General features: G+C 38.6%; 1 protein-coding gene across 1 annotated transcript in view; it reads right to left on the bottom strand.

The window, feature by feature from the left end:
* st6galnac3 (ST6 (alpha-N-acetyl-neuraminyl-2,3-beta-galactosyl-1,3)-N-acetylgalactosaminide alpha-2,6-sialyltransferase 3) overlaps positions 1-24,002 on the bottom strand; it is a 68,416-nt gene that overhangs the window by 9,306 nt on the left and 35,108 nt on the right. The window contains exon 3 of the mRNA XM_057856855.1: positions 14,456-14,865. Coding sequence (XP_057712838.1) covers positions 14,456-14,865 — 410 coding nt within the window. The remainder of the gene's footprint in view (positions 1-14,455; positions 14,866-24,002) is intronic.

The raw sequence follows: 24,002 nt of genomic DNA, 5'->3' as shown, positions 1-24,002 counted from the left end.
CAAAAATGACATTGGGTTTCTCACCTATTTCACATTCAGCACTCGACTATCTTTAAAATGACTAATTATGCATTGTGTGTTATTCTTAACATTTATACATTTTAATGTAGTTTGTAGTTTAAGAATAACAATTTATTGCATTTGAATTGGTGATTTATTTGGATGTATTGTCACTGTATTCGTGGTTGAATAGGTTAAAAAAAAACAGGCAATGATATCGCATATCGGCAATAATTTATGAGACAATATATCGTCTACTAAAATTTGTTATCGCGACAGGCCTACATGTATTACATGCCGTGAGCGCTGAGAGTCTCCGAGCATAACGACTTAAGCCTAGCTACCTCGTCAGAACGCGAACAATCAAGGAAAGAGGCAGGAGAGATACCACAAACGGCTGCATTTGCTCACTGTAAATATAACCATTACTTCACATTTTTGTCCAGTAAAGATGAGAAAAATATCTCCATGCGTTGCAAACTTTGCGCTGGCTCAAAAACACTGTGGACTGCTAAAAACTCCACATTCAATTCAAGGAACCACTTGGAATTACAGCACAGCGCTATTGTAACTCGAAGCAAAGCCTGCAGGTAACAAGAGCACTTCTGAAGTTTGTAACCAGCCTTTACGTACATGTTATAGTTACAGTTTGTAACCATGGGCAGAGTTTTGCATTTGTGGGGGCTGCAAAACATATTGATGGACACACCTCATCATTTGTGCGTTTTCTATATTTTCACTACTATTTACATTGTAGATTCTCACTGAATATATCAAAACTATGAATGAACATGTGGAATTGTGTACTTGGTAAAAAAGTGAAATAATTGAAAACAGGTTTTATCTTCTACTTTCTTAAAAGTGTCCATCCTTTGCACTCATTACTTTTTTTGCACAATTTTGACACTCTTTCAATGAGCTTCAAGATGTAGACACCTGAAAAAGGTTCTCACTTCACAGGTATGCCTTATCAGGGTTAATAAGTGAAATTTGTTGAAATATTCTTCATTTCGTTCATTTTGTTGTTTGTTTATTTGCTTTACAACTTTTATAGAAAACATTTTACCGGCCAGGTCTTTATTTTAAAGGGGAAGTTCAGAATTTTTGACATTGGGTCTTGAGGCAGCAAAGCAAAGCAAAAAAAAAAAAAATTGGAACAAAGTAACTAATAAATTACTTTTAAAGTAACTTAGTGACTTTGATGATAAATTGATCGGTAAAGTAACTAGATTACTTTTTTGAGGGATAATCAATAATCTGTCATTCTTTTTTTTTTCAAGTAATCTGTGACAACACTGAACTACAGACCACCGCCCTTTGGACGGGCGATGTTTCATTTCTGTAGATTATTCTAGTCATAATTCAATGTTTTTTGTATTTTTTTTTTGCCCTAATTTGGTCATGTAATATAGTACAGTATAATAACAGTTCATATAGATGAAGAGAAAAAGATTGAAATAAAAAAGGATGAGTATTCTTTTCACAGAATACTTCTTTTTTTACTTGTACTTAAAGTACAGTGGTACCTCTACATATGAAGTTAATTCGTTCCAGGGCCTTGTTTGTCTGTCGAAATGGTCGTATGTCGAGCAAGATTTTCCCATAGGAATACATTAGAATTCCAATAATTCGCTCATATACGCTCATATTGTTCTATAATTTGCATCTTCATTTCAAAGGTAGGCATCACTTTTTTCCTTGTTTCACTAACTGTACCAACTTTTTTGAAACCTGTGTTGATTTCTCACACAAGAAAATCCGCCGTGCGTTCGTTTGCGGTGCAGTCATGTCGTCGTATTTCGAGCATGTCGTTTCATGTTTCAAAGCGATCGTATGTCGAGGTACCACTGTACATTTTTTGGATGACTACTTTTACTTGAGTAATATTATTTTTACTTGAGTAATATTTTTAATCACCACAGCAACATTGGAGAATTTTTGAGGGGAATGTCATGATAAGAATTTGTGAGTTTCAAGCAAAAAACATTTTTTTTAAAATCATATCAATATATTTAATATGCTAACTAATGAAATGAATATATATCTGAAAAGCACTTGCTTGAACTTTGAGTAATGACTTAATGTGGTTTGTCTCACTACTGATTTTGGACCTTGTCACTGGTGAACTTTGAGTGTAGTATTATCTAGATTAACATTTTCTGTTTTCCTTTATTACATAATTATACAAAGTTGAATAGACAGAGCAATTGAAAATCTAGCAACAAACATCATGACCTTCGTCTTGAGGTCTGACACGATGTGACATGACCTTGCTACAAGTGAACTTTTACTGTTCTGGTCATTACCTTTTCAGGCTAGGCCATATTGACAAAATAATTATATTTATGGAAACTGCTTAACATAACTTTTTTTTCTCCCGAGTGATAACTCAGTGCTGTTTGTCACAGAATAAATTTCAAACTTGTTCCTACTGAACTTTCACTTTTAGGTCAAATGGAATCAATACAAATGAAGCGGCAGAGCAGCTTTCTTCCTGCTATATTTCCACAAAGACAAGCATCACATACAAAACTGGCATAATTCCTTTATTTTTAAGTGTTTGACATTTCCGTAGCCTTCACCTGGCATTACAAAAGATGTTTTTGGAAGAAAAATATTCTGAAAGCAAACAACACTGTGTCAATATCAAGACTTTGCGTGATCATTAGTGACAGCAAGAGTATGATAATCAAAAATGCTCTAAAAAAATATATCACCATGTACAGAATAGGATGTCATCCATAACACAGCAGCCCACACACACAAAATGTCACCATCGACACAGGCTGTCAGCATTTTCTTGTCACATTTCGAAGCCATTTTGCTGACAAACCGGAACAGAACATTCCCACTGCTGTTAAGACTATGAATGTCTGAATGTTTCCCTCCTCAAGGACAAACAGGCACTCCAGAAGTTTCGAGCGGAGGTTTCATCACGGCGACAGATGCTGCTCGCTGGCAAATACGCCCAATATCCTTTTAATCTCCCTTATTAACGCCGATGTCACGCCTGTGTAATCGGGCTTCATAATCGGCTGCAAGCATCCCGCGTACGCGCTCGGTCGCGTGGAAAAATTGGCCTTTGGAAAAATGCAAGAAGAAACCGTTTAAAGCATAAGCTGTGTTGTTGCACTGAATGATGACAGTCATTATTTTGGAGAAGAGACATCTTGTAATTGTACACACTATCTGAACACTAAAGACATGTTCTCTGCCCTTCACTTGATTGGTTCTCTTTCAGGACCAGACCAGTTATTATCGCCACTACAATTTTGTGTCCTTCTAAAGGTGACTTAAAGTGACAAATGATTTAACTAATGAATGACAAAAGACAAATAAAGTCAAACGCTTCACTTTTTGCAGCAGACACCAGACAGACATAAATATGCAAAGTGAGACTGTCACCTGGTGGCGAAAGTATGAGTGATATTGCAGGGCTCCAGACTTATATTTTTTACTAAGAACAAAGTGGGCCTCTAACTTCAAATTTTAGAGGCGCAAGCAGAAGATTCAGGGGCGCACACAGCAAATCGACGTGCAAACTTTTCCTCTAATTTTCACTGTTTAACCGATAAATACTTTCACAATAAATGCAGAAAACGACAAACTTATGAATCTATGTTTTATTCTCTATCAGTTTTGGCATCAACCAGTATACTGCTTTAAATTAGGCTAACATGGGAATTTTGCTCTATTTCTGTCGCTGTCACCTGAACCAATCAGCAACGGATTTATTGATTGACAAATCACCTGTGAGGACACTGGGCAACTTGGAAATTGACATCCACACGCCACACTTTGTCAACATTTACAGGGTTTCCCCTATATAAGGAAGATTGTGGCACACCACCAAACCAAAATAAAAGCTGCCACGCCTTGCAAATTAGATGTTTTTTTTTGTTTTTGTTTTTTATTTTTTATAAGGCCGTTTCAAACTAGCGGCAGCCGAGTGTGAAGGGTTCAGCGACAACCTATTCATTGTGTATTGTAGTGTCCGTAACTATGCGCGGCCCCCTTAAGAGACAATCGGACTGGGGAGCTGTGACGCAGGGGGAAGCGAGTAGGAAGAATGGCAGAAAGGCCGAGATAGCGAGAGATAGCGGTCGCATGTCGCGACAGCCCGCAATTATTTTGTTATTGATTTCTTTATTATTGTTACCACAATAAAGTGGTTAAGCCAGCACCGACTCCTCTCCTTCTTCCCCATATCCGGGGCATTACAGTAGTTTGGATCGGACTTTTCAGCGACAGTGAGCGGTGGATGGCCGTCTTGGACCTGAAGACCAAGTTTGAGGAATTTGAGCCAAGAGGCGCGGCCCAGAGCGCCGCCGGGCTACCATCAAAAACGAGGTGCTAGATGAACACATCACCTCACAGCATAAATACATACATGCATATGACGCATCCAACTTGGCGCGATGACTGCCCGTCGTTGTAACGGCAAAGCTACCAAATTATTACTGGTGCACGATAATTATTGGTCTGATAATTATCGGTCCGATAATAGGAATTATGACGTCATCCCGATAAATCCAATAACATTTATAATAGGACCGATAATATGTACTGTTCTGGCTTTGCAGTTTACACAATAGTATGGGAAATCAGTTGACCATTTGCAGGGCATTGCTCCCACCTGCTGGTCAGAATAATTCAATGCACCTATTTTTTGTTAGAGTAGTTTGGTTCAATCACTTACACATTGCGGTGTCTAGCGGTAGCATTGACAGTCGTGAATGCTTTCGGTTACGTTTCCGCGTCGGAAATATATTTAAGTATTTTATATTTACTATTACATATGGATGTGCAAAATATGTTTACTTCTGTGGTGAAGGGTCATATGTACAGAACTTCATAAATTGTGTTATAGAAGCCAGCCAATGCTTTAGTAGCTCAAGCTAGTGTGCTATGCTATACATATAATAGTTGTGTAAATAAGTGTACTGTGCAGTTTGTTGTATATTGAGTATTGAATATGTGTATTTTTCTGTTGTACTTTCACAATATTAAGACGAGTGTCTTCCCATAAAAGCAAGAAAAGACCAAGCCTTGTGGTTCACGGAAGTGCATTCATTCTTAGCTAGCTGTCGGGCTGTGCAGAAGTGAAAAGCACTGTTTTGTTCATACCATTATGAAAAATCTGATGAGATGAAAGGCAAATCTATGTTGAATCCACCACTATTTTTTTTTAAACCTCAAGGTGTTCAAAAACTCAGGTTATACATTTTAAAAAATTAATATTTATCATTGGTTATCGATATCGGCTTTGAGGAGCAGGAAGTTATTGATATCTGTTTTTAAAAAATGGATATCGTGCACCCCTACAAATTATTATATCTTATTTTAGCATGTTCTATTCAAAATCTATTCAAAATGCTCCTCGTACATGACTACAGTATTCTTCATTCTACATACATAAGGAGGCAATGACAAAACAGTAACGCACAGACACTAAGGAAACTAACTTTAATCAGTTTACTGGTGTGGAAAAATGAACGCGTTCGATTACTCGTTACTGAAAGAAAGTAATCAGATTACAGTAACGCGTTACTGACAACACCACTTATTGACTTCCGTGTGCCGAGCCCCTGAGTCGGACTTACTCCCACCGTCGGCCTCCTTTGAAACAGTGCCGGCAGGTTTGTTGGAAAGAAAGCAGTCACTTATTGTCCTTTTCGCCATTGTTCACAAGTGCTGTCAAGTTTTTGCGCTACTCCAGTTATAACCCGCTCCACAGAATCCACACATCACCTCCATCCATATTCTTTTTCTTAGGTTGTATTTTCCTTTGGCAAATCAGCTCGTTGCATTACCACCAACTAGTGGATTTAACCGTGAAGGAATTTGTCAGCAAAAACACCCCTGCAATGAAAAAAATGCTCGCAAATGTTATTAAAATATTTTATCAAGGTTGAAAAGTTACCTATTGTTGCTTTAATGTGGTTATGTAATAGGTTATAGTACAGTATAATAATAACAGTTCACATAGACAACTTTGTGCTGAGAAAATACCATTGTTAAAAAAAAAACAAAAAAAACATCGTAAGCAGTTTCTCACAATTTTACTCATTACTTGAGTATTCTTTTCACCAAATACTTGAAAAAAAAAAAAAACAATTGGCTTCTCTATCCACCTCTGGTTATTCTAACCATTTTCTGCTAAATGTTCAAACCTATTGAAATTTTTTCGTTTTCAATGTCAGGCAGATGGATAACCCGGCGAAAACCTAGAATGAACCTGAGAATGCAAACTCCACTCAGGCCTGAGTCAAGATACCCACCCATAATCCTAAAACCACCATTCCACAGTGCTACACCCTGCACAATCCAATTGAACAACATTTTAATGATTATATTCTAAAATAGTTAAAAAAAAAAAAAAAAGGCCAAAATGCCCAACGTGTCGCCATAGATTAGATACATTAGATAACACCTTCTAAAATGGATGCTCAGGCACGACAGTGTGATTTAAGCGAGGTCGCTTATCTGCCGCCATATGCCGATAGCATCCGACAGGAAGCCGCCACGCAGTTCGGTGGGTGGTAGCGATAAACCTGGTGTGTGTGGCTTGCAGATTACTTCCATTACAAGTTACGGGAAATGGAAAGCCGAATGGGAGGTCTGCTCAACCAGTAGAGGGTGCCGTTAGTTAATCGAGAGTCCTCCAGGCGCCACTTCCGATATGACCGCAGACGGTGATGACCGCAGAAGGTGGGAAATGGACAATCAACTTCTCGCCCACACCCGATCGTCATCCTACAAGGTCCATCGTAAACACCTCTCTTTAAGAAACGGCCTCCAGCGCACTGTAAGTTACTTTGATGAGGCCTCGTGGGCCCACTTGAAAATCAACCGCTGGTCCATCAGCTCAGTCGGCAAAGCGCGTATTACCTCCTCCCACAGTGTGCTTTGCCAATATTTCTTTTATTACGGAACAGTAAAGACAGGGGAAAAAAATACAGAATTCTGTCTTGTTTAGTCGCATGCAAACATAGTATCGATTATGTTTCTCGCGAAGAAATTAAGCCTCAAAGCACATTTTTGATGAGTAGGGCATTACGGTATTGACAAAACAATTATGAATGTGGAAAGCTATTATCAGGACATTTTAATTTGCAGTCTAATGGTTTTAGTGTTTTTTTTTTTTTTGCACAATTAATCTTTACCTCATCAGTATTTTTTTTTTTTGTTTATTGGTGACATTTTCACATTAAAGCAGATCTTTCAACACTACATCATCATAATAGTGCTGACAAAATAATGACACCTCAGTATGTGGTTGATGCATAAAGGTTTTAGTGAACTTCATTACATATTGCATATAATAACTAGGTGTCGCGATAACAAATTTTAGTAGATGATATATTGTCTCATAAATTATTGCCAATATGCAATATTATTGTCATTCTTTAAAACCAATTCAACCACTCATGTAGTTACAATACAGTGGTACCTCTACATACAAAGTTTATACGTTCCAGGACCTTGTTTGTAAGTTGAAATGGCCGTATGTTGAGCCGGATTTTCCCCTAAGAATACATTATACTGTAATTCCATTATTTCGTTCCACAACCTGAAAACCTACACTAAATCCTTAATAACTACTGCTGTTACTATTGCAAATATCAATTACACAGAGCAAAACAAATAAATTATGAATATAAATCATAATAATAATATGAAAGTATATAGTATAATAGTAATAATTATAATAATACCTGTAATGATGGAACAAATCGGGTTCTAACGTGACGGATGTGTTTTGCGTGGTGTACCTGAACGCACCGTGTGGCTGAGGTGACAGCATGAGAGAGGAGTTTTTACTTTCACTTTCTGAAATAAATGATTAATAACCTGACGAAGTTGGCGGTTTCTACGACGATGTTATAATAATAATAATTGTCACCTTAACTTAGAGACTGGTGAACACAGATCGGAGGAGGACCGTCGAGATTGTGGACATTCTATGGCTGTATTGTCGATCCAGCTCACGGATGCGCATACCACGCTCATATTTTTCTATCATTTCCGTCTTCATTTCAGAGGTAGGCCTCACCTTTTCCTTTTTTTCACCACCTACACTAACATTCTTGGAACCCATGTTGATTTCTCTCACAAGAAAATCAGCCGTGCGTCCGTCTTAGACTCTTTCATTTATCGTCGTTTTTCGAGCATGTCGTTGGATGTAGAAACAAATGATTAGTCAAATTGGATGTCGAAAAGATCGTGTGTCGAAGCAATCATATGACGAGGTACCCCCATACATTCTAATAAATCACCCATTCAAATGTAATAAACTGTTATTCTTAAATAAAACAAACTATATTAAAAACAATAAATATTAAAATAAAATAATGCATAACGAGTCATTTGAAAGCTAGCTAAGTGCAGAATATAAAATACGTGAGAATCGCTATGCCATTTTTGTCCTCAGCCAATTAGAGCCCATCAAAAGTGTTTGATCCAAAATGACTGTCATCTTGTCCTGCAAAGTACACATGTTAGCAAATTTGAAGCCAAATTATTCATTGCCAATCACATATTTCATAATGGGTGTTATTTTAAAGCTACGGTGGTACCTCTACATACGAAGTTAATTCGTTCAAGGACCTTGTTTGTGAGTCAAAATGGTCGCGTGTCGAGCAGAATTTTCCCATAAGAATACATTATAATTCCATTAATTCGTTCCGCAGCCCGAAAACCTACACTAAATCACAAATAGCAGTTACACATAGCAAAAAAAATAAATTCTAAATAAAAATCTGATTAAAATAATAATAATTTCTGTAATAATGTAACGAATTGGGTTCTAATGTGGCAGACGTTTTATGCGTGCTCTACCTGAACGCCTGCATGGCTGACGTGCCAATAAGATTGAGAGAGCAGTAGAGATTTTACTTTCTCTTTTAATGTTTTGTTGCTGGCATCAACTGCTGCGCACAGTAGGCGTGTTGTGTCGCACAAGTCGATGGAATAAATGATTAGAAACCCAAGGAAGCTGGCGATTTCTTTGGCGATGTTACCATCCTCTGAAAAGGGAAACCGAGGTGATTAGGAAGCGTTACATAAGTGATAACACATGTGCGTTATTCACACAGGCCTATGCCTCATCATTAACCCCTACAATAGCTCTAGTGGAAGAACTTGTAAATAGTTTCAGTTCCAGTGTGATTACTGTAATGGACACTATTGCCCCGATTAAGACAACAACTTTGTCAAGAAAGAAGAGGTCACCCTGGAGAAATGCCAAACTAGCTATAAAACAAAAGCAAGTTTGTAGACGAGCAGAACGCAGATGGCAAAAAAACAAACTCCTAGTTTTTTATGATATCTACAAAGAGAGTCTTCGCAAATACAACCAAGAACTGAAAAATGCTAGACAGTCATATTTTTGAGAGATCATTAGTAGAAACACCAACAATACTCGCACACTATTTTCTGTTGTTGACAAACTGACAAACCCACAAGCATCAATACCTCAGGAATTGGCATCTGAGGTGTCCTGTAATAATTTCGCAGCATTCTTTACACACAAAGTACTAAAGATTAGACAGACTGTGTGCAACTCCAGATTAACAAATGTTACACTAAACGCCTCCCAAAATGTCCCCCACGTCAATCTTAGACAGTTTAGCCTCTTGGACTATGCCACTTGAACAGAAATTGTGTCGAAATTAAAGCCCACAACATGCTGCCTTGACATCCTTCCTTCAAACTTTTTCAAAACTGTTTTTCATTGCATAGCCCCAGACATACTTCAGATTATAAATACTTCCCTCCAAACAGGAGAGTTTCCTCAGACTTTAAAAACTGCAGTAATAAAACCTCTCCTAAAAAAACCTAATCTGGATGCCTCAACCATTAGTAATTACAGGCCAATATCAAATCCGACATTCCTGGGGAAAATTATCGAAAGGGTTGTGTTTGAACAGATCCAGACTTTTATGATGCATAACAATCTTTTTTAACTCATTTCAGTCTGGATTTCGGCCACAACACAGCACCGAGACCGTGCTTATCAAAGTCCTAAATGATATTCGTCGGAATACCGATGCAGGCAAATCATCTGTTCTGCTACTATTGGATCTCAGCGCCGCATTTGACACGGTTGATCACGACATATTACTCAGCAGATTGGAACAGTGGGTAGGGCTTACTGACACTATTCTTCAGTGGTTCACATCCTATTTACATGATAGGGATTTCTTTGTGTCAATCGGAAACTATCAGTCAGAACAAACCAAATTCACTTGTGGAGTCCCTCAAGGGTCAATTCTTGGACCACTCTTATTTAACATCTATATGCTTCCGTTAGCTCAGATAATGGAACAGTATGACATCTCATATCACGCCTATGCAGATGACACACAACTGTACATTTCTGTGTCCCCACATGATTATAGTCCCTTAGTCTCCCTGAGTAAATGCATTCATCAAATCAATGAATGGATGTGCCAGAATTTTCTCTAGTTAAATGTAGAGAAGACAGAGGTGATCATTTTTGGGCCAAAAATGCAAATACAAGGAAGCTGGACCACATTACACCGATTTTGAAATCGCTACACTGGCTTCCAGTGAGTCAAAGGATAGACTATAAAATACTACTGCTCGTCTACAAAACACTTAATGGCCTTGGACCGAAATACATGCTTGACTTGTTAGATTCCAATGAGACATCTAGACCCCTAAGGTTGTCTGGAACCTGTCTTCTCCATGTTCCAAGAACAAGAACCAAGCAGGGTGAGGCAGCATTTAGTTATTATGCTCCTCACCTCTGGAACAAGTTATCCGAATGTCTGAAGTATGCTCAAACTGTTAGCTCCTTTAAATCAGGGCTAAAAACGCTTTTGTTTAGCACTGCATATCCATAACTGTCTATATAATTCAATCTATCTGCTTTCTATTCCTTTTGTGCTTATCTCCATTGCTGATTTCAATTATTATTATTAGTAGTAGTTTTTGTTTTATTTTTATTTATTTATTTTTATTCTGTGATTAAATGCGATCTTTTGTCTTGGTTTTTACGTTGTGTTGATTTAAATGTGATTTTTATGGTCTTCATGTGATGTAAAGCACTTTGAATTGCCTTGTGTTGAATTGTGCTATATAAATAAATTTGCCTTGCCTTGCCATAATAATAACTGTCACCTAAACTTATAAAGACTGGCGAACGGAGGTCGGAGGAGGACCGTCGAGATCGCAGACTTTCCACGGCCGTATTGTCGAGCCAATTCACGGATGCGCACACCACACTCATATTTTTCTATCATTTCCATCTTCATTTCAGTGGTAGGCATCACCTTTTTCCTTTTCACCGCCTGCACTAACATTGGAACCTGTGTTTTCTCTCACAAGAAAATCTGCCGTGCGTCCGTCTTTCAGCAAAACAGAAACTGTGGCGCCGTCATAAATTGTCGTATTTTGAGCATGTCGTCAGACTTAGAAACAAATGGCAGGTCAAATTTTACGTCGGATGTCAAAAAGATCGAATGTCGAAGCGATCGTATGTCGAGGTACCACTGTATTCTTAGTGACTCTGAAGTATGTGAGATTAACTCCAGAAATCATGTTGACTATGAAATGCTTTTATATTGAAATGTCCACCGGAAGTACGGTCACTAAGCAGCTAACTGTAAGCTTTACATTCACAAAAAAATAAAAAGGTTCATCATGCATGTGGTGTCAGTAATAGATTTTTTTTTTCCCGCATTGTTTGCAAATGCTGTAAAGCAGCAAGTTTTTATGTTTGAAATGTCACCTTTTAACCGCAATTTTGCGTTTTGGAGAAGTCTAGTAATGTTTTATAGCAGGCTAAAGTGGTTAGTACATTGTCATTTTCCATTAGCTTCAAGGTAGCAATGCTAACATTTTACAACGTTTACTATAGATGTGTTTCCTTATTTTGTATGTCTGAACTTCTGAAATTCTACGGCGTGGTGATGACCAGTTAACATCTGTGAAAGGAACTGGAGTCTCATATGCAATCAACAGGCATGTGTGCCGAGTGCACTCAGCAAACTCTAACTCAAACACGCACGCATGCATGCAGCGATACATCGCAGCTGGAAAAATTACCGCGGTCATTTTTATTTACCGTGGGATAAATGGACTTACTGCATATCAAGACAGGCTTAATAATAACCTACCTTAAAATCTTACTTTTCTGGGGGAAGAAAAGTTTTGAACAATAGGGCTTTTTTTTTTTTTTTTTTTTTAAACAGCAAAACCCTAACTGGAGGTGAGAGCATGAGAGAGCATAATTAAAGACGCCATGATTTTAATGAGATATTATCGCGTACTTACCTCTTTTTGATCCAAAAACTCCATGTAGCATGTATCACTGTCCATTAGGGGTGCACGATATCCATTTTTTGAAACCGATATCGATAACTTCCTGCTCCTCAAAGCCGATACCGATATCAATAACCGATAATAAATATATAATTTTTTGAATGTATGTTCACCCAAGTTTTTGAACACCTGGAGGTTAAAAAAAAAAAAAAAAAAACTAGTGGTGGATTCAACACAGATTTTTGCCTTTGACCTCACCAGATTTTTCATAATGACATGAACATTATTATGAACAAAACAAAGACAAGAATAGTCGTGACTTCAAATAAAGTGCCAATATTTATTTTTTCAAATAAATATAATTGGAGTCAATCACAATCAATTAGTCAATATAATTCAAGATGTGTTTCCTGAATAATGAGCACTGAACTAAAACATAAACCCAACAGGTATTGTTCTTTGTCATCAAATAAAAATATTTGGTGCTACAGATGAGGAAACTGTTGTGGTCTTGTTCCATGGAACAACTTTCTTAACCTGGGAGACAGGTTAGGGCAGCAAGCCTATCAATAACCAAAAGGCCTCTCAATAACTTATTAACTTATAACTAACACTGTAAAATGCAAACATTATATCGTAAGGTTCATCACTCATTCCTCATAACAAAAATATGGTAGAGCAAAATGGATTATTGGATATCCTTATAATAATCAATATTAATCTTTAAAACACCATCGACACGATTGTCATCTTTTCAGTGGCTTACTAAGATGTGTTTCTCGCTAGCCGTGCAGCACACTTTCTCACAGAAAGGGAGCGCTTGATTTACAAACGCACAATCCACCGACACCGTGCCAAAAATATTACAGTACATGTACTGCCCAAAACAGTGCGTTTCACTTCTGCACCGCCCGACAGCCATCTAAAAATGAATGCACTTCCATAAACCACAAGGCTTGGTCTTTTCTTGCTTTTTTGGGAAGACACTTGTCTTAATCTTGTGAAAATAGAACAGAAAAATAGACATATTCAATACTCAATATACAACAAACTGCACAATACATTTATATACACAACTATTATATGTTAAGCATAGCACACTAGCTTGAGCTACTAGCCTTAAGAATTGGCTGGCTTCTATAACACAACTTATGAAGTTCTGTACATATGACCCTTCACCACAGAAGTAAACATATATTGCACCGGAACAAGCGGAATATAATGGATGGATGGATGGATGGATGGATGTTATAGTAAACATAAAATACTTACATATATTTCCGAGGCGGAAAGCATTCACGATTGTCAATGCTACCGCTAGACACCGCACTGTGTAAGTGAATGAGCTTGTGAGCAAAACAAAAAATAGATGCAGCGAATTATTCTGACCAGCAGGTGGCAGCAATGCCCCGCAAATGGTCAACTGGTTTCCCATACTGGTGTGTAGCGCAGCAAAGTACATACAGTGTTATCGGTCCTATTAATAATGTTATTGGATTTATAGGGATGAAGTCATAATTCCTATTATCGGACCGATAATTATCGGACCAATAATTATCGTGCACCAGTACTGTCCATTATCTTCCAAGCACTCATCATGAATTTGGGTTGTCTTTAATGCTTTTTGTATCTCATGCAAGCACTTAGAGTGAACCTTTAGTTTGGATTAAACCCTTGCAACATTTTGGGCCATTGCATCTCATAAATTGAATTTGTGGTATGATTCATGCAGTTGGCACACAGTGATTTCTGACCTAGTTACTGGTGCATAATTAGTGTAGAAATGTGCATATAAGAGATATTTTAACGGCAACAAGTTTTTAGGTAGCACAATTTAGGATACAACTCATTTTAAAGTAGGAAAACACATTTTCGGTCATTCCATCTAGCTCTAATGTCAAATTGGCTTGATGATTACATATTTGAAAATCTTTTATTTGAGCTAAGACATGATGCAGGATGTGCACTATGCCTTTTAACCTTGCTATTGGTGAATTTGACGTGTAGAACTGTTGTGAGATTTTTAAGAAAAAAACAGCACTTTATTAATGTTATAATGGTCATGTTGACAATAATTACATATCTGAAGAGCTCATAAAGGGACCTTTAATTTGAGGTACTACTTGACACGGTTTTTGTATAATAAATGGCTATTTTGACTCACCTGTCCTTGCCTGTCTCCTTCTTGAAGACCATGTCACAGTAGTTCATCCTGTCCTCGGTGGTGGCATAAATGCGCGCGTGCGGGTAGCTGTCAGCCGCCTGCCGCAGCATGTTGTAGACCACACCCTTGCCGTCGGTGCGCATGTTGCGCAACGGACCCCACACCACGTATACTGTATCGTTGTTTTGGCCGAAGAAGTGCTGCGGCCTCTGCAGCAACAGCGGCACGCTGGTGTGCGACACCACCCGCAGCGTCGTGCGTTGGCCCACGTCGCGCTCAAACCCGCGCGTGGGTGCGTTGTTCATGCGCAAGATGCAAGGCGAGCTGTCTATGACTGCCCCTGCCGCTTGGCCTAGCATCTGGCCTGAGCTGGACACCACACTGCAAAGCTCACACTTCAGCTTCAGGGGCTGTCATGGGAACGGGGAAAAAGGACAATGTTAGCATAACAGCATGATTTTTCTGGGTTTGTACTTTTAAGATGTCACTCAGCTAGTTTTGGGTTTGGTAAACAAAGGATTAATTCATTTTGATTTTCTGTTGAGTTCATTGGTGTTATTGTTGTAAGTTTCTTATATACTGGTATGTAACCAGTACCTAATGGGAGTAAGCGGGTATTGAACTTTTGTGAAGATGAAAATGTACAACTTTTTGTGAATGAATACTTTGATTAGAACATGTTTCATAAGCAGGAGCTATGAGTGATTGAATCCAGAACAGTGGTTCTTAACCAACCCCATAAGTTTCACACGTGCATTAACCGAACCCTTTGGAATTAGAAAAATCTTTTAATTTTTCCAAAATCAAAATCGATACATCTAAAATAGCAACATCAAACCGAATAGAATAGAATAAAACGTGAAATTCTGTCCAGTGTTGTTTTCGTCAACGATGACGATAATGAAAATATTTCGTCAACTGTAAATATATATTTCCATTTATTCACACAAATACATATCTGTTCATTTAACATGTTTGTACATGATCTTTTCATAGCTGTGTGTTATCTACATTACAAGGACTGTGCCGGTTTCTCTCGTCTTTCCTCACTAAATGTAAACTCAGTACTTCTTTTTTTTTTCCTGAATTGTGTGTCGTCATCTCCTGTTCGTTAAGAAAATAAAAGGACCTGTTAAGAGAATAAAAGAACCTGAAAAATGGAAAAATCGACTTTCTTTTCCGTAATAACAAACAATATTTTTCATGACGATGACATCACGATGACGCGCTTAAAATGTGTCTTGGGAGGCTAAAACCTAACGAGATGGATGCCAATTGTCGTCTGACAACACGAGAACGAGATGAAAATTCGCAATATTTCGTCATAAATTCACAATGTGTGATATTTTCTTATCTTGGCGAAGCCATGTTGCTTTAGTCTTCATAGGTCTGTGCTGAGTGATCATTACACACTAAACCAGTGCTTCTCAATTATTTTCTGTCACGCCCCCCCAAGGAAGAGGTAAATGTTTCGCGCCCCCCCCAAACTCTCTGCTGCCACTGTAAATAGTATCATTTGTCTATAAAATTACTATTATAAATACGCATCTGCCTAACATTGTGTCCTTTTTTTCTATTAAAGAAAAAAAGTAACGTAGATCAACTTATAATAAAGTATAACTTTATTAACATTGTTTTGTTTGTAACAGAGAAGACTTGACGTGCATCAATTTGCCTGAATTTTTAAAAAAAATCACAGCCAAACTAAAAATACACTCAAGGTACATTTTTGACCATTTGATACAGAAAAATAAAATGTCATAAAATCAGTAAATAATAACAAAATTGATTAGAAACATTCACTCATGAGGACAATGTGCCAAAAAATTTGACCGAAAAAACAAATCTGAATAAAAGAAAAAAAAAAGTGTCCTTGGACAGGACAGTTCTTATTTTTGCTGCTCACAGTATTTACCTCCTTTGCAATGGTGTGGAGTTATTTTTGCAATGAGCATGCTAACAATGCTCACTAGCTTACTGATATAACACTGACAAAGCAGGATGATTGTTGGCAATATTCGGCACGTTTTCACTGAAAAAATCAAGCGGCTTAACAATGAGATTGGGGTCTAATGTCTTTAAGTGGCGTTTTAATTGATTTGGCTTCTGGCTATCTGCTATAATTATTTTTAGATACAGTAAACAGTGGTCTTTCATCATCACCCACTGTATTAAAAGTCAAAGCTAAAAGGCAAACGGCACGAAAAAAGCGCATTCACGGCGGCCGAGGTAGAACCGTAGGTGAGGGCGGTCGTTGTGACGATCCCAAGCCGAAAACGGCACTTCTCGGGCGGCGACGTGAGAACCGGACAAGACAGTGGGTCGCTGCGTGAGTGAGTCCGGTCGTAAAACGGCTTTCGAAAACGGCGGTGGCACACTGCTCTTCATATCTGTTGTCTGTGTGTGCTCAGTGCTCTTCCTTAGTTCAAAAATACTGCGCGCACTCTGAAAATGAGAGCGCCACTGCCACCTACTGAGTGGATGTGCAAGTACACTTTATTCCAGGACGGCAAAAAAAAAACATGTTCCCCGAGGTCACATGCGCCCCCCCTGGCATCGCTCTGCGCCCCCCCAGGGGGGCGCGCCCCACTATTTGAGAAGTACTGCACTAAACTAACATGTAGCGTAAGCATAGCGTTCGTGTTAGCATTAGCATTTAGTGAGGTGACTCGGTGTCTTCTTAAACTTTTGCAAAACTTTTCACATACAGTTTGTGACGTCCAGGTGAGTTTATTTAATTGCAAATAATGTGCCGTTTTCCTGCTGTGTGTGTATTATCATCATGAAAATGGTGATATCCTTGAAGACTATAGTTATGTGCTTGTCTGTCATGTTCATTCGAAATGAGTGAAAACCTTTTATTCATTTATTCATGGACTGAAACATTTGAAGTTTATAGATGAAAACATTTTGAGAATTGTCGACTAAACCGAGACGAAATTTGAGTTTTCGTTGACTAAAACTAGACGAAGACGAACACATTTTAAAATGACTAAAATATGCCTAAGACTATTAAAGTATTTTCATCCAAAAATCTAAGACGAAGACCAAAATTAAAATGGCTGCTAAGAACAACACTGTTTCCGTCTCTACAAATGTTATTTTCTGGTTATGTTTATACGGGAAAATATCGCCGTTGTTAAAGAAATTTCAGGTTACAAGAGGCAAAAATACTATACAGTACTGTAAAAGATATATACAGTATGTACTTCCTGCTTTATACTTTTAAATATCGCGCCATAAGATCCTGCTGTCATATTGGTCATAATATTTCCTGAGTGGGATTCTGCTCTCCTATTGGCTTAATGTTGTTGACGTTTCGATTTGGGTGTCACTGTGTGATGTGCACAGGCACGACGGTGTTAATGTTGAAATAGAGGGTCGACGTCTGAACCAAATGAGCACAAGGCTCCTTGTGTTTTGTCTCACAAAGTTTTTTTTAAGCTCACAGACTGTTCATTACATTAGTAGTACATTAGAGCATAGGTCTCCTCAAGTTTTTGTGTCACAAAGAGCGAGATAGGCGATAGGCACTAGAGGAGTTCCAAAAAAATCGATAATTACATGCATCGCGATTCGACACGAGACGATTCGATTACGATTCATAAAGGTTCAAAAACGATGATTTTCACTCTTAACTTTACGGCAGCCGCTCGTTGCCGAACGAAATTCAAGACACGTCTGCCGCCCGGACACCGTTAACGGACGCACGCACAGCGTTGTGATGGATGCTCCCAGTTACTGGGAGAGAGATTTACACCTTTTTAAAAGACTGGAAAATAACACAGAATGTGCACAAGTTATTTTTTAGAGTGAGAGGGAAGAAGAGAGATAGTTCGTTGCTCCTTGTCTTTCCTACTGTACAGCAGTTTTAAGGCATTTCAATTGAAAAATGTCCTGAGTGTGTTGCTAAGACCTGTGTGCGTCAATAAGAGGTGAGTACACGAACCCTCTTGTACTGTTTAGCCTTTATTGTTGTTGTTTTTGAGATGTTAATTATTAGCGCCGAGCGCTACGCTAATTAGCTAATTCGCTAACGTCTATTTCATATGCAGAACGTATAAAACCATGATTAAGTACAGCGGTAACACAACAAACATGCGAAATAGTACAGAAATCTTTTGTTGCAGGAGAGAGAGGGAGAGAAGTGCGTGTGCTGTAATGAGTGTGTGCTTGTCGGTGTCAAGAGCAGTTGTGATTTCCACCTGTAACACTGTGAAAACAAAGTATATTGGTTAAAAGAAGTCTTTTTTTCTAAAGAGACTTTGTTTGTGTCCAGAAAATGTGGAATTCATTCCCCCAGTGTAAATTTTATTGTATTGTTGAGAGAAATAAGTACTCCCTTTAAAGTAATTAATATTTTTGCACTTTCTTGTAAAAAATAAATAAAAACAAAAGCAGCTTAAGGGCAGCTTTTTGTTGTATGGCCATGTTTTCGTCTTTTCTGTTGAATCATAAGGATATTTTAAATAAATAATGGACATAAATTTGTTTGGCTACCTTATTAATCAGTACTGCATCGATAATCGTGATAACCGCGATCATCGTCAATATCCCAATCATTGTTCAGAAATCAAATCGGAGCGCCCTGAATCGTTCTCGAATCGAATCGCCCACCCCTAAAAGGCACCATCTACAGGTATATTGTGAAAGAGGACATCGCGTCACTCGAAAGGTAAGATATTAATTTCCCTTTTTCTTTGCATTTTGTTCCATTATCTATTTCATCACAGGTATTAATGGTTAGGCTAGGTATATGGAATGATCCAGATATGTTTGGCTGTTGTTTTATTACGGTTTTACCCCAATTATAAAATTTAATGTGGCGTGTCAGTAGTGTTTGGAACGGATTAGGGCATTTAAATGTAAAACGTGTCTCTATTTACAAAGTTTTCGGGTTACAAGACTACTTCCAGAACCAATTAATGTCGAAAGTAGAGGTACCACTGTATATCTTATGTTGTTCAATATTAAACCTGCTCAGTTGCATTAACCTTGACCGTGCAGTTTTTGTCATGTTAAATGATATCAAATTTAATGAAAAACCCTGCACAAAATGATCGCCAAATTTGTACACAAGGTCAATTACGTTAAAAAAATATTAACATGACTCATCTCACAAATCCAATAAACAGTGTATATCTACAACAACAAAAATTGCTTTTTGTATTGCTTTTCACATTAGAAAATGAAATTAAACTGGATTCATATTTCACAGTGTTTCTATTTTTGTTTTCATGCCGACATTCTCATCCTATCACATTCTTGCCTCACATGCTATTTTCTTGGCGTAAAATGTGATGCAAAATGTTCTTTTTTTTCTGCATCAAATGATCAGTTCAACAGAAAGCCCTACAGGACCTTGATAACTATCGTGATTATTCAATTTAGGTGTGTTTAAGGAGGGAGACATGGAAAACATGCCGGATAGGGGCTCTCGCGGACCGGATTTTGGCACCGCTGCTGTTGATGCTACAATATGTGCTCATCTGTCAATGTTCATTTGAAATTGTTTTTTTAATCATTTTTATTTATTTAGGGAGTATTTTTTTTATTTTACAAACAAAAACATTTTTTGTAAATGTCAACAAAAACTAGACGAAGACACATTTTAAGATGACTAAAATAAGACCAAGACTTATAATAAGTACCATCGTCCAAAAGATTTAAGACTAAGGCTATGTCTACACTAGGACGGATAATGGCCTTGTAGGTGGATGGCGAGATAGTGTAAAGCGCTTTGAGTGCCTTGAAAGGTGGAAAAGCGCTACATAACACCATTTACCATTAAACGTGTAATTAGTTGGACGATACAGCATGTCGGCTACACTAGTATGCCTATTATCCAGATTAGGTGTTACATGGATAACATAGGCGGGTAATATTACCCGTCGTTAAATATGGACTGCTGTCTCTGTACAACAATCGGATACTAAGGAAGTGACGTCATACCGCTGCCATTTTTAGTGCGGCATGACGGCATCATAAACAATTGAGGCGGAAGACCACGACGTGGCACTCCTGCTTCTCTTTTCTTTTCCACACTTTTCTTGAACCTTCAAACTATGTGGCAATAATATGCTTAAATTCAGTGCCCATTTGTGGTCCTCCCATCGCGGATGACGTGGAGATCAGCCTTGCCAGCGTTGCCTTAGATCAGCCAGCTGTGGGGCTGGCCCTTCCAAACTCAACGCCGACCGAACATGAGGATGTGAAAATTAAACCCCGAAAAGTGACCTGTGTGGTACCCTCAGTCAAAGTGGCGCGAGATCAGTTTTTTTTCGTGACATTTCTGCCTGTCAAAACAGTCGCCACCTCCAGGATCGCCACTGTTATGCACAAGCACTCCCGGTTGCAGCTCACAGGAAATATATGCAGCGCCACACCATATGCTTCTATTTGTTATTTTCCAAGTGGTGAGAGCGCGACTGAGCATCGATTGTAACATCCCAAGTAACGATGTCAGGCTTTCGTTGTTTTCTTAAGATTTATTTCAACCACAACTCGGAGACTGCTCATAAAAGCCGAGGTTATTTGAGGCTGCTCCTTTCTACGGATGCATAGCTTTCGCGAATGCAAGCGTACCTTGCAGAAGCGGGGGGGCTTAAACGCACCTTAAAGACCAAATGTGAAGTAATTTCATAAAATGCCAAATAGGCTCACAATTAATGTAATTAAACATTGTCCAACAAATAAAGCAGGAAAAAATAATGTATATGTTGTATATTTGACAAAATAATCGCGTTTCCGAAGTTCGAGCCTGAAAGGGGACGAACCCGGAAGTGATACGTCATACCGAGAACAGCTATGGCAGCTCTCCATACAGCCGCCATACAAAGCCCTTCAAACAATAATTCAAACAGCGATATAAGCGATAGATCGAGCGCAAGTGAGGAGATCCAAGTTTTTGAAGAGTTGGAGGAAGAGGAGGAGGTTGGAATTTTATGTTGGACCGTACATGTATTAGCCAGACGCTAATCAGGATACAAACAATGTGCCCAGACTACCTGACATGGAATGGAGACAAGACCCATCGAGATTACAAGATTGGTAAGATATAGGCTGTTATTATTTTTATGATTTGAAGCATGTCAGGTAAATAAACCACCTACAATTGCCTGGGATAAAAGAAAAGTTTTGACGAATCACGGATCATGTTGTGTAATGAACAGTAGAAGCTAGCGACGTTAGCTTTTATTTACCTGACATGATTCGGCGAACACCTCCGCCTGTGGACCTTCTGACGAAGGCGGAGGTGTTCGCTGAAACATGTCAGGTAAATAAACCACCTACTATTGCCTGGGATAATAGAAAATTTTTACGAATCCCCGATCATGTTGTGGAATGAACAGTAGAAGCTAGTGACGTTAGCTTTTATTTACCTGACATGATTTGGCGAACACCTCCGCCTGTGGACCTTCTGACGAAGGCGGAGGTGTTCGCTGAAACATGTCAGGTAAATAAACCACCTACTATTGCCTGGGATAATAGAAAATTTTTACGAATCCCCGATCATGTTGTGGAATGAACAGTAGAAGCTAGTGACGTTAGCTTTTATTTACCTGACATGTTCCGGCAAACACTTCCGCCTTCGTCAGAGTCCGAAGGCGGAAGTGTTCGCCGAAACATGTCAGGTAAATAAACCACCTACTATTGCCTTGGAAAAAAGAAAAGTTTTGACAAATTTATAAGTGTAGGCAAAATGAACTCAATACAACTATGATCGGGGATTGCCACGAGTTAGCTTTCAGCTAACGTCGCTAACTTGTACTGTTCATTCAACACCACGATCAGGGTTTTGCCTCAAGTTACCTTTCGGCTAACGTTGCTACCTTCTACTGTTCATTCCACAACAGTTGGCAGCTCTGCTTTGACAAAGTAGTCAGTCATCTATCCAAATATCAATTTTTGCAAATCCTTGATCATAAGCAGACCAGTTAAGGAAGCAGGCATCTTCGAAGTGTTTGTAGCAGAACACTACTCGATGATGGCGTAAAATTAATTTGCTTCGTGCGAACGAAAGATGTCCATTTACGGGCCCTGCTATCCTTTGGCCACTCATACAACTTTTCTTTAGATTGAGAACAATACATCGCCACACACCACCGTCGCATCTTACCGAGAAGCAATGCAATAATACTGTTCTTTGGCGAACTTCCCTCCCAGTCCTCTGTGTGACGTAATTTCCGGAGATTTCCGAAGATTGTCGAAGAAAAGCATTTTTGTTGTCAAGGGCGTTGCTATGGGTTAAACAAAGAATCTGGAAGGGTTGCGTTAAAAAAAAAAAGAACGAAAATATGCTTATAATTGTTTAGCCATTGATATTATTCAAAAACAACCTTACTTCACATTTGGTCTTTAAACGTAAGTGCGGACAGGTATAAAAATAGTCGGCAAAATACCCTAGAGAAAATTATCTGTCCTTGTGTAGACATAGCACAAAAAAATTTTTATATGGACTGCCAAAAACAACACTGGTGCTATGCTAGTGTCTTTGTAATAAACTGTGGCAATGTGGACTCTTAAAAAGAATTATTCGTGCTAAGACTGATGTCCATGTGAATTAGCAAATGATTTGTGTTTCAGAGGACATTGCTTAACACAGGCGCAGAGCGTCTTTCAAGCAGAATGACTCAGCGTAGGCGAGGCGTCAGCTGGGACCCATCGTGCTAATGTAATAATCACAGCCTATTAATGAGCGCTGTCTTGTGCATTTCAATCACCGGTGAGATGCAGCTCATAGCACAGTGGCCATCATTTAGTGAATTATTCTACATGTTTCTAAATGCCAGAGATTAATATGGTTACAGAAGATGCCTGCAGGAGGCGCTAGTGTTTGAATCATTTACGCTGTAGTGGTGGGCAAGCTATAGTACTCAAGGGCCACATTATATTTTTAAGATGGGCAGATGGAGCAGGAAATAATACTTTTTAATAACCTAAATTTAGTAGGAAGAACCTAATGTAAATGCTCATTTGGGCCAGACTGAAGAATGGAGTGGGTCATATATGTCTATGTGGTCCTGGGCCTTTGTGATAAGCGATTTATAGGATGTCACTCCCAATACTGTTCTTTAATGCGTCACCAATAGTTTCTAAATTTTTATTGGTGACACGATGGACATTCGGCGCCATTTTTGTTCGGGACGATAAAGTGTAAAGTTCCTTTGCTAGAGGTCTCCTTGTCAGCATTTGAAAGTGTAGCAAACCAATTCATAGCTGTAATGTTCTACAGCCACTTAACGACGACGCTTCCTCGCCTCTCCGTTCTGCGTCATAACCTCCTGGGGCCCATTCAATTAAAGTACTCGCTGACGGGGATATTATACGCCGCTCTTAAAACCTATACAAGTTATGATCGTACACATATATTTGATGGGCTTCGTCGTAAGTTTCCTTTGCCAAAAACATCCCTATAATATTGTCATTGCTCTCATATTAAAGGAAGTAAAAATAAAGTGTCAGTGTGATTATGTTAAGTACAGTTGAAGTAATACAGGCGACATTTGAAGTCGCATTTGTAAGTGTAAAACGAGAAGTTAACCAG

This window comes from Corythoichthys intestinalis, chromosome 14, assembly GCF_030265065.1.
Source record: "Corythoichthys intestinalis isolate RoL2023-P3 chromosome 14, ASM3026506v1, whole genome shotgun sequence".
In the NCBI taxonomy this organism is placed as follows: domain Eukaryota; kingdom Metazoa; phylum Chordata; class Actinopteri; order Syngnathiformes; family Syngnathidae; genus Corythoichthys; species Corythoichthys intestinalis.
Note: the sequence above shows the minus strand (reverse complement) of the source record. Positions and strands in the feature narration are given on the sequence as shown.